This window comes from Podarcis tiliguerta (genome assembly GCF_965153285.1).
Source record: "Podarcis tiliguerta genome assembly, chromosome: 5".
NCBI lineage: Eukaryota > Metazoa > Chordata > Lepidosauria > Squamata > Lacertidae > Podarcis > Podarcis tiliguerta.
The window spans coordinates 43,222,641-43,237,556 of NC_139538.1; the positions used below are offsets into that span (position 1 = coordinate 43,222,641).

The window sequence follows — 14,916 nt, forward strand, 5'->3', positions numbered from 1 at the left end:
TGTTTCCTAATCTCCATAATTTCTATGGCAAATAAATAGTAGTAGGCAGAAATGCAATTTTATTTGGGGAGGCGTGTTTAATAATATCTGAAGTTAGTTTTGCTGAGTAGATCATTAATGTTTTGTTTGCCCTGTCTAGTTTTCTGACCAATCCACAAAGCCTTCCTAAATTCTGGACATTATGCTTGATGTAATGTAAAAGGCAAGTACTAGGTTGGAAAGCCACCAGTATGTAGTAAAGTATGCTTGTGTCAGTAGATTCTTGATTATTTATGGATACCCAGAACTGACACTCACTTGGAAGTAAATGATGAATGAGTTGGTAGCAGCTAGAGTCTCTCCACCCCCCACCCCAGACTGGCACTTGTGTAACTGCTAAGTCATCCCATAATAGTTCCAAGAGCAACTACCAAGTACAGCCTCAGGCATACCTAAGCAAACATGTAAGATTGTTTTTAAAGGGGATTCCTGGTCTGTCCACAGTTAATAGCCATAACAGACTTTAACTGTCTATGTGTGAAATCAGTTTGTGTAGCAATACATACTTCCTGACAACTTTCTGGAGTACAGCAGCCTTGAAAATACAGAGGCTGGTCATACTTAAACTAGCATGAAACTGAAATAAAAGAGGCAGCACCCTTGCTAAAATAAAGGCAATGCCACATGAAGGCCCATTACTTTCCAAATCTTAAGACTGCAAATAGCTTAAAGGAGCCCCAAAGTTCATATTATTTAAAAATCCCCAAACAGTAACTTAAATATTAAGTGACCAGAGCAGCAAGGCATACTTACTATTTCATAACTGGATAATACTGTGAATGCTACATCATTTAAAAACTTCATTGCTTTGGTATTTATTACCCCCTTTAACATACCTGGTTAGAAAAGCTAACTTCCAAGGATTTCTTTACGGAGTCAAAAGGTTGTTGCTTAGATAGCATCTTTTTCTCCTTCACTTGTCTCTCCCTGCAAACAACTTCCGACAACAACTGGGATGAAGAACTAATTGGGCTAAACTGTGGTATCTTCAAACAACCCATTTTTTGATAGTATGTGTGGTTATCCTTTTTCAAACTGTCATTTTCTGCTGTTGAAGCCCATTTAGTCAAGCCTGAACCAGCTGTGTCTAGTTCCATGTAATCCATATTACATTCTCTACTATTTTCTACTAATGGTGTCCTTGTTCGAATAGGAGATATTTCATTCTTTTCAAGGTTTTTTGTGCATATATTATCTTTTAATATGAAAGAACGGTCTGAGGATCCATCTGTTGTGAAGAGTTGCCGAGCAACAGCTTTGGGATGCAAAACCTTTGATGTCATAAAAATTCCATTATCTGGACAGTCCTTTTTCTCAGATTTAGCACCTCTGAGAAAGGCCTCAATTATAGGACTCCGATTGGGTGGTAGAATTGGCAACTTCTTCCTTTTCTTCTGTTTTGGAGATAATATGCTTTTTCTAAGATGCTCCGTATGTGAGACTGAAAGCCCAGCTTTCCCATTTCTTTTTTCTGAAAAACATTAACAGAGTTCTGTCTTTATCAACAAATGCTGAACAAAGCAGAAAGTTATTACAGTCAAACCTCAGTTGTTGAACGTAATCTGTTTCAGAAGCCCATTCAGTTTCCGAAATGTTCAACAACTCAGGCACGGCTTCCAATTGGCTGCAAGAGCTTCCTACACTCAAGCGGAAGGCATGTCGGACGTTCGGCTTCTGGAAAACATTTGAAAATCGGAGCATTTACTTCCAGGTTTTCGGCGTTCAGGAGCCGAAACGTTCCAAAACGGAGCTGTTCAGGAATCAAGGTTTGACTCTAATAAAAAAATACCAGAATCTCAAAACTGTTTCACACAACACATTAAACCAGGCTTCCTCAAACTCGGCCCTCCAGATGGTTTTTTGAGACTACAATTCCCATCATCCCTGACCACTGGTCCTGCTAGCTAGGGATCATGGGAGTTGTGGGCCAAAAACATCTGCAGGGCCAAGTTTGAAGAACCCTGCATTAAACCATGGTTTATTTTAAACTATGAGCACAGTGCTATTGCATGCTGCTCAAAAGTTCCAAAGTCGCTCCTGCTGTTGCCACGCTGGGAAGAAAACAAACTAGAGCTGGCTTCCCATTATGTCCAAACCAAGGCTTGTGGCTAGCTTGACCCCCCCCACACACACACATCATGTCATTGAGAAGCAAAGAATAAACCTGAAGAGATCCTACCAGACAGCACAGATCAACTTCTCCGCCCTAGAACCCTCCAAATGTTTTAGACTCCAGTTCCCATCAGCCCCAGCCAGCATGGCAAATGATCAAAGATGAAGGGAACTGTGGTCCAAAAACATCTGGAAGAAACCACAATGGGGATGACTGGTTTAGGTCAAACTTTAAAAAATAAAACTCAAGTTTCCAACCGTTAAAAGCAAATTGTTAAATAAACATTAATAAATAGCAATCAAGATTGGTAACACCATAATCATCCTCATCCAAATACTGCAGTGGCTCTCACAGTAATCTTGACCTAAACAATCAAATCACTCCAAAAATCTGTTGGATTTTTGAAAAGTAAAGACACTTTAAATGCAATTCAAATGTCTGGTTTCATTTTCATGTTTAGTAAGCTTCACATTGGTTACACTTCCTGATGTGAACAAGATTATCGACATGCCCAGTGCTTAGAAGCCTGCTGCCCATCAACACAAGGCTGTGAAACTACTGCCAGGGATTAACCAAGGTATCCAAATCAAGAGAATGCATGGCATGATCTCATTCCCAGTACTGTGGGAGACTTGTCACCAGCTATGAAATTTGCCCCTTCCTCTGCCTGGTAAAAAGGGAGCCTGGGAGAATGTGATGCATGAGCAGTTGCTTCCAGACATGCAATAAATCAGAACTGTGCAATTTTCACCTATACAGGAATTCATGCTTCTCACAGTAAAGAGTAATGTGTGATGAGCTCCACAGCTCAATACTGTACTAGACATTTTATAAACAGAAAGATTTGCTTACCTTGATTTAGAGTTGGTTTGAAGTAGTCAAGAATAGAGCAGTTCCTATAAGAGAAAAAACAAGTTCATGAAAATACTACCTATACAAACATACTGCTTAACTTGTATATCAAATGAGAGGTCAAGTCAAAAGGATAGATTCTAAATATGTTTGGGCAGATAGCATTTTGTATTGACAATCTGGTGTCATGCAGTGGCAAGCCTTTTTGGCAAATGTGTCATAACTTGTGGAATATATGAGATAGTGGAACCACAATCAGACTATTGAAACCACAGCTTCTGTTCACATTCACAGAACCACTCCTACTCATATCACAAACTGAACATCCACAATGGGATCAGATACCCCCCCCACAAAAAAAGTTCATTGCATCCCACCTTCAATGCATAGTGATGTGGATACAGAACAGAGCCTCTGCATCCACACCTGCAGAGTCTAGCCTAGTATTTCTCAGACTTCCAGTAATGGAGGTACACTTTACTATTACACCTGAAAAACAATGCACAAGTAATAACTTGTAAGAGGTTTGTAAGAGTAAGAATAATTTGTAAGAGGTTTGTAAGAGTAAGAAAAGTACATTGCATGCTCTGTGTGTGTGTGTGTGTGTGTGTGTGTGTGTGTGTGTAGGAGGCAAGCCTAGAGCGTGCATCAAAGCAGAATTAGCTTACATTTATAGGAGGCTGCTCTGTGTTTTTGCATAGTTCACTCTCCTGGCCTTGGTTCCTTCCTGTCAGCCTCCTCCATGCTCTGACCTTGGTTACTTTCTAGCAGCCTCATTCCAGAGCCATGTAATCTGTAGTTTGTCTGAATGTCAGGAATTGACTGATTGAGCCAAACACACACAATACAGAGATGTGGCATAATTACCCAGCCCGGCAAGAAGGCCTGAACAGTGAATCAGGCAAATGGAAGCCTCATCCATAGGCAGATACTTTGAGCCCAAAGGCCGATTAATTGTCTTTACTTTTTCTTGTGGTACAGTTGCAATTCTGTTTGGCATACTCTTTGGGAATTGTCTCAACGCTTTCAAGATAAAGTTAAATCAGTTATTGCACACACACTGTACTTTTACTTAGCTCCAGAAGTTACATTTGTTTTCGAACACCACATCTTCACTTAAGACCCACAGATTGTCATTGCAGCTAAGAACCCGAGCTCCTTTTTTCTTTCCAGTGCCCTAAGCATTCAGAACTAAGCATGACTTGCAAGTAATTATTAGAATTTTGAATCTGCTTTTGCCTTGTGGCACTTTTTTGGGGCTCAGCACTCAGATTAAAGCAAGTTATGTGGGTTGAATCCTAGCAAAATTAGCGATTTTTAAGTTTGCACTAGAAAATTTCCTGATGTCTGGGAGAGTGATCTAATTTAGCATATATTTAGTGCAAACAGTGAAAACTATGAACTAAATCTGTATTTGCGTCCATATCCTGCAAGTGTATAAAGTGTTATTGATTGATTGATTGATTGATTGTTAAATTTATATACCGTCCTTTATCAAAAGATCCCAGGGCAGTGTACAGCATTACAAACACATTTTACAGAGCATCAAAAATAAAAACATAATAAAAAGCATAATAACAGGCAGCATAATAATAATAATATTGCTAATTTAACCCAGCTTTATCAATAGTAAGAATGGAACCTTTAAATCATACTTCTCAAAAAAAAAATTCTAACCAACATTAATTCTGGCAGAATTCCCATGTCTTACGAGTGTCAAGAAACTCAAAAGAAACTCACCAACTTCATTCTGACTGCCTTTGATAATCTGATGGTTTAGAATTCATAGTTTTAGATTCAGCTTTCTTTGGGACTCTTTGCAGCAGTCAACCTCTAAGTGCAAGATTAGTTTCACTTTCCAGGAAGGGAGTGTTATGCCTATGTAAAGAAGACCACGCCTCCTCAATAGCCTTTACCTCATTTGATAAGGACCTCCCTCCTTCCTGATGCAGCCAGCCAGCTGCTCTGGGAAACTCAAAATCTACACTCTTAACTAGAGTTTCCCAGTAATAAAAATCACATTGTCTACATTGTTTTTCCTCTTTCAATCAGCATTCAAAATTAGTCAGGTACCAGTCACATTTCACAACAGGCAACGGCTGTTTGTGAGGCAGTAGAGATGTCTAGAAACCAGGTTTGACACCTAACATCTCCATCTGTCAGCCTGGCGTGGCTGCAATGCGGGGCAGCACAGCACCAAGAGACAAAGATCTGCCTGTCACACAGCTGGAAAGGCACATAAGGTATAAATTATTTATGTCATTGTTAATTAATCTTAGGCTAGCAATGCTACAGTACATTCAGTACAAAACCAGGTGTGGTATTTCAGATGGAAGAGGGGAAGTCAAAACCGATTTTAGATTTACAGTGGTACCTCGGGTTAAGAACTTAATTCATTCCGGAGGTCCGTTCTTAACCTGAAACTGTTCTTAACCTGAGGTACCACTTTAGCTAATGGGGCCTCCCGCTGCTGCTGCTGCCGCCACGCCGCCGCCGTGCAATTTCTGTTCTCATCCTGAAGCAAAGTTCTTAACCCAAGGTACTATTTGTGTTAGTAGAATCTGTAACCTGAAGCATCTTTAACCCGAGATACCACTGTATAGCAAACAAAGTTCATATGTCCATGCTTGAATAAATTCAAGATTAAAAACTGTTAAAGGGGGTGTATTCCAAGAATATTTGTTGTGGTTATCACATAATAACCACAGCAACGTTAGCAGCCCAGGTTAAAACATCTGGGCCCTCAGAAGGCTATGGGCCTCCTCATATACCAGTAACCTCTTCTTGACCGGCCTGTACTGTATGAAAAGTACTTTCTTAAAACAGATCAGGAAAGTGTGTACTTTACACAATGCATAATTATGGGATCTTTTTCTCTGAGAACTGCCTATCTTGGATGGCTTTCTAAAAGATGCATGGAATTCTATTAAGTATTGCAGTCAACAGCTACTAAGCAACAAAAGTTAGTAACACACTTCTAATAAAGAGTACAAGGGCTTAAGAACACACAGTAAAACAGTCACCCTTATAGTGCCATGCTTGCAAGTGCACAAAAATATCTGGCTGGCCCCTTGTTAACATACAATTTGCCTTAGAATATTTCACTAAGTTCCACCTGGTTTGTTTCTATCTGTCACTATACTCATCCTAAAAATGCTGTGACTCGAGTGACAGGAGCTGTAGAATTTAAGAATGACTCTGATCCCAAAGGATAGCTGTGGATCTGTGTGCACATTCAGTATGAGCTGCGAAGAGGGATCATGAGGCAGTAGATGAGTTGCTCCTCTTCAGATTACAGATAGGAAATGTTGTTTTTAATGCTTTCCCACGGGGAGTGGGGTAGTACTGTACAGCAGATGCCAAAGCCTCAGCATCTTGGGATGGCCTATCTGTGCCATTCTCCAATCAGCTACCAGAAAGGAAGGTCCCCTGGAGCTTTGCCTGTGGTGACAGCAGCACCTGCTCCTCCTCCCCAGCCCAGGTAAACAAACAGCAGTTCAAAAGAGCAGCTCCCTCCATTCCTTAGTCTGCCCTCTCCCTCTGGGCAGAGAGGAGTGGGAATCAGACCCAGAACCTAGAGTGAGTAGGCAGCAAAGTAGAAGTGGCTGCCCCCACCCCGAAAATCATGTGGCTAATTGACAATGGCAAGGCACTTGCCTACCTGCCTTCTCTCTTTTGGCAACCTAGCAATGAGAAACAGTGTCCGAAATTAGCCAGGCACGTTATGACTGGTGCGGGTCCAATTGCAACCCTGTGGAGATCTCTGGATTGCCAGGTTGGTGACTGACATCTCCATCTGTCTGGCCCCTCCTGCTTTCTTAAGCAGGTAAGCAGATGACCTTATTTACTGCATTTATAACCCACATTTTTCTCCAAGGAGTATATGGTTCACCTCCCCATCTCAGTTAATCCCTACAACGACCATGTGAGGTAGGTTAAGAGGTTGTGACTGGCCCAAGATCATCCAGTGAGCTTCATGAATGAGTGGGGATTTGAGCCCTGATCTCCCAGGTCCTGGTCTGACACTGACTTCCTAGAGTACTTCTACTATGGGGCAGCTATATAAATTAAGTAGGCAAATAATTCTGGGGAAAGCAAAATGTCACTTAGAGAGGGATCTGAAATGTTTTCTTTGAAACTTAAATTTGTTTTATTCTGGGTTGTTTCAATTAATGTTTTAATGTGTTGTAAACCACTCTGATGTTTTTCTTTAATATATCAAGTGGTATAGAAATGAAATGAAAAATAATTAAAACAATAAGGCCATAGCTGTCAACGTTTCCCTTTTTTTAAGGGAAATTCCCTTATTCTGAATAGGATTCCTCGCAAGAAAAGGGAAAAGTTGACAGCTATGAATAAGGCTCATTGTTTAAAAATGATTGGCACCTAGACATTCTGTTGTGGCAGTCATAACCTAGGTTTAAGATGCCATTTAGCGATTAGCTTATATATCTGAGTTTATGACACCAAGAGGAATCTTAATCGCTCTATCGCTCACACAGAATAAGCAGACTGTGGCTGGACTATGATGCTTTCTGTCCTGGCGCATGAGGAGGTGACTGCAAAGAGCAGCCTCAGCTCACTTTCTTGCCCTTCCCAAAGCAGAATGGTGGGGGAGTGATAGGCGGCCCCCCTCAGCAAGAACCCAAGCAAGTAGAAGACGACACAAAACAATTGGGAATCCTGACTGTCGCTTCCCCAAGAGGAGGAGGGCAAGTGAGGAGCTCTAGCAAGGCGCCGTCCTGCTTCTGTTCTCTCCGGGCCAGGAAAGTGCAACAACCCACCACCACCACCACTGAATGACATACTGTGAAGGGCCCCCTCGCCAAAATAACATAGCTCCACCCTGCTGCCCCTCAAAAAGAAAAGTCATTGCAAGTAAAAATCTAGCGCCTCAGGGTGTGAAGGTTCTAGCCCAGCCAGTCTTCCACTTAATGGCAATTTTTATTTGCAGGCTATTTCCTTTACAAAGAGCAGAGTTCGTAAGCGAGGCCCCCCTTACCCCCGCCGGGGAGCCTTGAAGCCCCTTTTCCCGCCTCATAACTACCCACCCCCAACCCACGTCGGGCACATGCGTGGGACAGGCCACTCCGCGGCACCCAGGGAGCTTCGCCCCCGCGTCCGACACGCTGCCTGGTGGGAGTTGTTGTTGTTGTGGCCGCCGCCGTCGCCCTGCCGTACCTGCCACCCCCGGCGCCGTCTCCCCGGCCCGCCGCTTTACTGTGGCTCTTGGGGGTGCCCGCGGGGGAGCCGCTACTGAGGTTCTGGGTCATGTCCCCGCCGGGCGCCGCAGCCCGCCTCGATTTGTGGGTTCTGTCAGGCACCGACGTTGCTCTCCGAGGGCTCCGTACTCCATAGCACGGCACTACCGGTCAGGAGGCAAGGCCGGGCGGGGAATTCTCGAGGCGGCGCTGTGATTGGCGGGGCTCAGGAAAGGGCCCTCCCCTCCATAGGCTGCCAGGCTGCCGTGGCAGAACAGGGGCGGGATGGAAAGCCAGGAGCTACCTCGGGTTGGCTGCCGGGACGGACGGCGTTCAAAAACGAGCCACTGGTTTCCCCATCCCATTATGCAATTTGCTTCTGGCTCCTTCCCGCGGGACTGAGCGGGGGGGGGGGGGGAGCGTTGCCGTTGGCGCCTCAGGCGCGCGGCGCCTGTGATAGGCCAGCAGGAAGGCGCTCGCGGACCGCTTGTTCTCGCGTTCCGACGGGATGAACCCCGAAGCTCAGTTGAGGAGAGGATGCTGTCGCGCGCGGGTGGAAGCAACAGCCGGTTTCTGGTGTAATAAGACCAAGACGAGAAAGACGATACGGTCTGGACGCCGGGCTCTGCGCTTGTATAGTCCATCAACTCAAATCAGACACGCAAGATTGCCATGTTGTTGTCTTTTGTGTGGAGGTTCTGGCCAGGTTCCGCTGCATGCTCGACTGCCTAAGAGCCGTGAGGCGACAGTGAATGGGGAAAGTGGAAATAAAGAATAGCAGCTGCTGCCCCCTCACTCGGAGCCCAATCCTCTCAGCTGTTTCTCTCAAGAAGAGCTCCACTTGCCCAAGCAGGCAGGCAGCTGACTGACCTGAGGAACGAGCTGCAGGAGTAGGTCGCACAGCATCCATCTCACCGCACTTTCACTTTCTGCTTAAAGTAATTACTTAAAATGAATGTCGATTCAGATTCAGAGGCTTTTATACCTTTGTTGCTCTGCTCTTTGGAAAGGAAGGGTGGGATGTAAGCTGAAATTACTACTAAAGTGGTGCATACCAATTCAATATAATGAAAGCTACTTAAGATATAAACATACCAAATCATCCGCTGATGAGCAGGATTCATTACAAACCTGCTCCTTATCAGGAAGGGGGTTGCATTGAAACCCCTGCTCAAACTCTTTTTCTGTCCATTTTAACAGTACTGTACCCTGCTGCCTGTGAGGTGCTTTGAAGTCCCAACTAGACTACCAAATCACCTGGCATCTTTGTCATGTCAGTCAACTGAAAGTTGAGTGGTCCTACCTACCTGTCAAACTGGCCAACCCAGATGAGGATCTGGCCGGTGCAGCCAAAATGGTAACAACATATTATGCCAGTTCCAAAGGCGTTGCACTGACTGTCAATATGCTATGAAGCCAAATTCAGGGTGCTTATGCAAGTGCTGTTGAACTGGTTCTGGCCTGTGGGCTGAATCCTTCCCTTCCCCATCCCCTGAAGGCCAAGTTTGACAGGCAGACGAGGCTACCCATGTGCAAATCATCTGATGTCAGTGCAATGTTAGAAATGTTATGTACTGAAGTTCTCACCCTGGGCCAGCAGGGGGATACTGTAGATAGTTATGCAAATGAAGGATCGAAAGTGACGTTCAGTGATTGGCTAGTTACAGAAAATGGTTACTGTTGCATTCTAGTGGAGCTCTATATAAGCAGGCTGACTGAGCTCCTCAGTTTAGTTCTGTTCCAGCTTACAAATAAAGAGCTGCTTTGGAAGAATTGCTGTGTCGTCTGATATGTTCGCCCACAACTTAACAAGAAACATATGAAAGTTAGGAGCTAAATGGCACCTTAAACCTAGGTTATGGGCACAATAACGGAATGCCTAGGCACACTTTTTATAACAAGAATACAAAGCTGAAAATGAACTGTTCATTTTTCACATGGTCTAGCCCTTCCCCTGCCTACCCCCTAATATTCTTAAGAGGGTCTCTTCTCCAGTCTTTAGAAAATAGCTGGAAGTGGGGAGGCAGAAAAAGGTCCTCCTTTCCTTCCATTCTGCAGTTTTAATCTGAAATCTTAGGCGCAATACTGCGCCGAGCTCAGAAACAGCTCATGCTAATGAAATTCCTTGTCACAACATGCACCTAGAACAATGGGAGTTTTGAACACTGTGTCACCTGCACAGTGAAATTAACTAATTTGGGCACAAGCACACTGCATGGCATTTTTAAGCCCCACTTCAAAGTGCCACAAGGGCTCTATGCAAGCACCAGCAATCAATGGCGTAGCGTGGGTTGTCAGCACCCGGGGCAAGGCAAGTAATTTGCGCCCCCTAACCCAGGGCAAGGCAAGTAATTTGCACACACACCCCCCCCCGCTGCACTGTCCCTCTCCCAGATAGTCCCTCACACTCTCTCCGCACCGCACCGCACACCTGGCACCCCCCCCTCCACAGTGGGCGGCGACCTGGCGGCTTGGATCAGATTCGCACAGCCAGCACTGCAGTGAGAGAGAGTGAGTGAGCCAGGTAGGGGCAGAGAGGTGCGAGTGCGAGCGTGCCCCCCCAGATGTTGCGCCCGGTGCGGCCGGCCCCCCCTGCACCCCACGCTACACCACTGCCAGCAATCAGTGTCTTGGAAGAAAATGAAAGTGTGCTCCTTCGGAGGGTTACAGCACCTGCTGTGACTATAGAGACCAATACAGAAGAGACATGTTTTATTGCAGGCAGGGCAGCTGAAGGCATCAAGTGCTACAGTGCACCGTGGTATTTCTTCTCTCTGCATTTCTCCCAGCAGTCATTCCTACTCTTGTAACTGCTGTGGCTACACCACCTGACTGTCTCTAGGCACTGAAGTCATCTTTGAAAGATGACAGCAGGGTTAATGTTGCCAGCCTTCATGTCACATTTGCAGACACCTTGGTAATGCAGAGTTGGTCTGCCAACAAACCTAGTGCCTGAAGCCAGGTCCTGTAAAGCAAATGCTTGGGGATCCTGCCATTTTACATTCTGTCGACATGACCAAGCCAGCGTAGACGTCACTAAGAGAGAAGGGTGAACGTGCTGGGAATGTGGGTGTGGAAGAGCACATCCTTGTTTGAGATTCTGTCCTGCCATGTGATGCCCAAAACCTTCCTGACTCAGAGCATAAAGAAAGCATTGAGGCATCACTCTTGGCAGGTGTACGTTGCCCACAACTCACTTCCTTAACACAGTGTGCTCAGCATGCAAACTTGGTAGACCTTTCTCCTGCTGCTGGTGCAGTGAGAAAATCATATTGACTGTTGACCTCAGAGTTCTAAAACCACACTGTGACTTGGGATAAACACTGTCAGTGAGTGATTAGGGCCTCAGAGCAGTTTTGTGCAAGCCCTGGGCTTTGCCATATTCTGGTGGTGCATACAATCCCCTTTTTGGCCCAACTACACATTTTCTTGCCCTGCAGCTGACATATGTGTTGTTAGGTATAGGGCAGTGGGCCTGGCTTGGCCAAAACAGCCTTGCCACCAAATGAGGCATGGTGGGTCTAATTAGGTCTGCAGACTAGAGGTTCCCCAGTCTAGGCCCATCAAGCTACTCAGCTTAACTAATGGTACTTTACACCCAAAAAGCTGTATTATTTGACAGAACTTCCTAAAATAACTTTCTTAAACAATTTAAGCTGTACATCACATTTTTTCCTGACATAAATTCAGAGCAGCTGCTCACATTATAAAACATCAACATAAAATAAAATTGCATTCAATATAAAAATTTAAACCAAATATTACCAACCAAATAACATATACGGACTACTTGGACTACTGCAATGTGCTCTACGTGGGACTACCTTTAAGGTAACCCGGAAACTACAACTAATCCAGAATGCGACAGCTAGACTGGTGACTGGGAGTGGCCACCAAGACCATATAACACCAGTCCTGAAAGCCTACATTAGCTCCCAGTATATTTCCAAGCACAATTCAAAGTGTTGGTGCGGACCTTTAAAGCCCTAAATAGCCTCAGCCCATTATACCTGAAGGAGCATCTCCACCCCCATTGTTGAGCCCAGACACTGAGGTCCAGCTCTGAGGGCCCTCTGGTGGTTCCCTCACTGCGAGATGTAAGGTTACAGGGAACCAGGCAGAGGGCCTTCTTGGTGGTGACACCCGCCCTGCGGATGTCAGATGTCAAGGAAATAAACAACTATCTGACTTTTAGAAGATATCTGAAGGCAGCCCTGTTTAAGGAAGTTTTTAATGTTTGATGTTGTATTCTCTTTTTAATCAGTTGGGAGCTCCCCAGAGTGGCTGGGGAAACCCAACTAGATGGATGGGGTATAAAAAAATTAATAATAATAAATAATAATATATCACAGAGGTAACAGCATAGAAATAATGAAGCCAAAATAACAATAAAAAATAATGGTGTTTTAGCCAAAATGACTAAAAGAATTGTGCCAGAAATTTTAAGTTAATGGAACTTTGTAGTTGAGAGGTTTTTATGGGTCAAAATATTTTGGAAGCAGTCACGTGAGGGTAGTGAGCCTTGAGAGGCTGCTAAGAAATATTTAAATACTGTACATACTCTTCATAAGGTAGCTTTTTGCTTACACCTCTGTAAACCTCCTAGCTTGGCCACTAGAGAGTAGTATAAGGCTACTTAGCAACCACGTTCTGTAATTATACTCTCCCTTAAAGAAGAGCACTGAGTGACAGCAGTTCTTGATAACTGTACAAACTTTACTTTGTTTTATTTATAAATAATGTTAGTTGTTTCTTTATAAAATGCCCAAAAAGCAACATATAAGGTAATTTATCTATTTAAATAAAGCTCATAAACAAGAACCAGTATTAAAAGGCACATTTAAAAATAAGGCTGAATTTGGGCCTCCTAGAAGCACTTTCTAAGTAAAAAGTGTTTAGCTGGTTGTTAAAGAGTACCGGTAAATTAATGGAGCCTGGCAAAACACTTTGAGACATAGGGAAGTGCCTGCACCCAACTTTGAATTCCCCATTGAGCTCTTTTAGGCTTTTCTATCATAATATTACTGTATACGATAAATTAAATTATAATTAAAACACACACCATACCCCTCCCCCCAAAAAACAGGGACTAACATAAAGGGGCAACTAAGAAGAGCTACGACTCACCAATGCTGCTACTCTACTCAACAGGAAACCGTTAGCAGCAGAAGAGACACAGAAGGCTTCTATTTAAAGGCACAGAAGCCATGAGAACCTTTATACTGATTTGCCTATCCACACTTGACAATCTGACACTACGAATATGTTAGAAATTTAAAGAAAAATTACCACAACTCAGATCTGTTCCGTAAGAGGGTGGGAAACAAGATAGAACTTCTCCCTTATTGGAACTTTTAAACAAAGGTGCAAAAAGTTTGAAATTCCCAGAGCAGTAGCAAAAGAAGGCTGTCCATTGCACAGCAGCTAAATGGTGCTTAATTGCTAGCACTGAATAATAGAGTTGGTGCTAGTATAGCATTAGTAGGAAAATAAAAAAAAATCACTTATTTGTTGGCTGGAAGTATCCAAACTGGTAAGATAAAGAGGAAGATTTATGTTTATTTAATAAGTTATATCCTGCTTTTTCATTATGTGAATTCAGGGCAGCTCACATAATAAAACATCATACGTTTTATATAAAATATATATATAAAATGGCAACAAAATTAAAAACCAGCAAAACAGAAAGGTACATATGGAAAACAGCAGACCCCAAGGTAACCAGTTACTACTGTTTACATCCTTAAAGGTTTGAATTAGTGCCTTATCTTGAGCCTAGAAACTAACAGGTAACCAGCGCAAGTTGGATGTATTATGTCCTAAACAACTGACCTCAGCCAGCAATTTGGCGACAGCATCTTTGCACCATTTGTATTAAGTAGTGGGTGGACATAGCAGACAACACAGAGATTTCTCCAAGTACAGTACAGTGGTACCTCTGATTACATACTTAATTCGTTCCGGAGGTCCATTCTTAACCTGAAACTGTTCTTAACCTGAAGCACCACTTTAGCTAATGGAACCTCCCGGCTGCTGCTGCGCCGCTACCATGCGATTTCTGTTCTCATCCTGAAGCAAAGTTCTTAACCCACCCAAGGTAATATTTCTGGGTTAGCGGCGTCTGTAACCTGAAGCGTATGTAACCTGAAGCATATGTAACCTGAGGTACCACTGTAGTTCTTTATCAGTAAGCTGGAACTGAACTGAACAGCAAACAGCTCAGCTGGCCTGCTTTTATAGGCAGCCGGCTGTCAACACTGTAACAACAACAGCCCAGGGTTTCCCACCTAAATTAACTTACTGGACCTGAGTGAAAACTATATAAACAATTCCCCCCTGGAGGCCAGGGTGAGAACTTCAATACATAACAATTTGAATTGTTCAGATGCTTTTCAAGGGCTGTAAGCCTCCATAGAGAGCACACTGCAGTAGTCTAACCTGTAGGTAACTATGGTGACAAGGTCCTACTTTGTCAGGAAGGGGAATACCATTAGCTGAGGTAGCAGCTGAAGATGATATCTGCCCTTTCCTGCTTTTGTCCAATCACCATGGGGTGGGTTGCAGAACCAGTAAATGGGGACCCAGAACCTTATCACAGAGATGCAGCAGTTCAAGGATTAGGGGATCCATCCAAATTCCAAAATACATTTTAGGGCAACACCTTGATTAGGCCAACTAAAATGTCACAAAATAATGTGCAAAAAGATTATA

At 43.8% G+C, this 14,916-nt stretch overlaps 1 protein-coding gene across 4 annotated transcripts in view; it reads right to left on the reverse strand.

Moving 5' to 3' along the window:
• SLF2 (SMC5-SMC6 complex localization factor 2) overlaps positions 1 to 13,366 on the reverse strand; it is a 34,492-nt gene extending 21,126 nt beyond the window's left edge. The window contains exons 1-3 of one of the 4 annotated variants that reach the window (XM_083441508.1): positions 13,333 to 13,366; positions 3,005 to 3,048; positions 876 to 1,510 (exon numbers count right to left, since the gene is read on the reverse strand). In XM_083441508.1, the coding sequence (XP_083297634.1) occupies positions 876 to 1,322 (447 nt within the window). In that variant the 5' untranslated portion in view covers positions 1,323 to 1,510; positions 3,005 to 3,048; positions 13,333 to 13,366. Of the gene's footprint in view, positions 1 to 875; positions 1,511 to 3,004; positions 3,049 to 4,744; positions 4,901 to 8,185; positions 8,402 to 8,509; positions 8,655 to 13,332 lie in introns of those variants that run through there. The other 3 variants (XM_083441507.1, XM_083441506.1, XM_083441509.1) reach the window with 3 other exon arrangements.
• Positions 13,367 to 14,916: the final 1,550 nt, after the last annotated feature.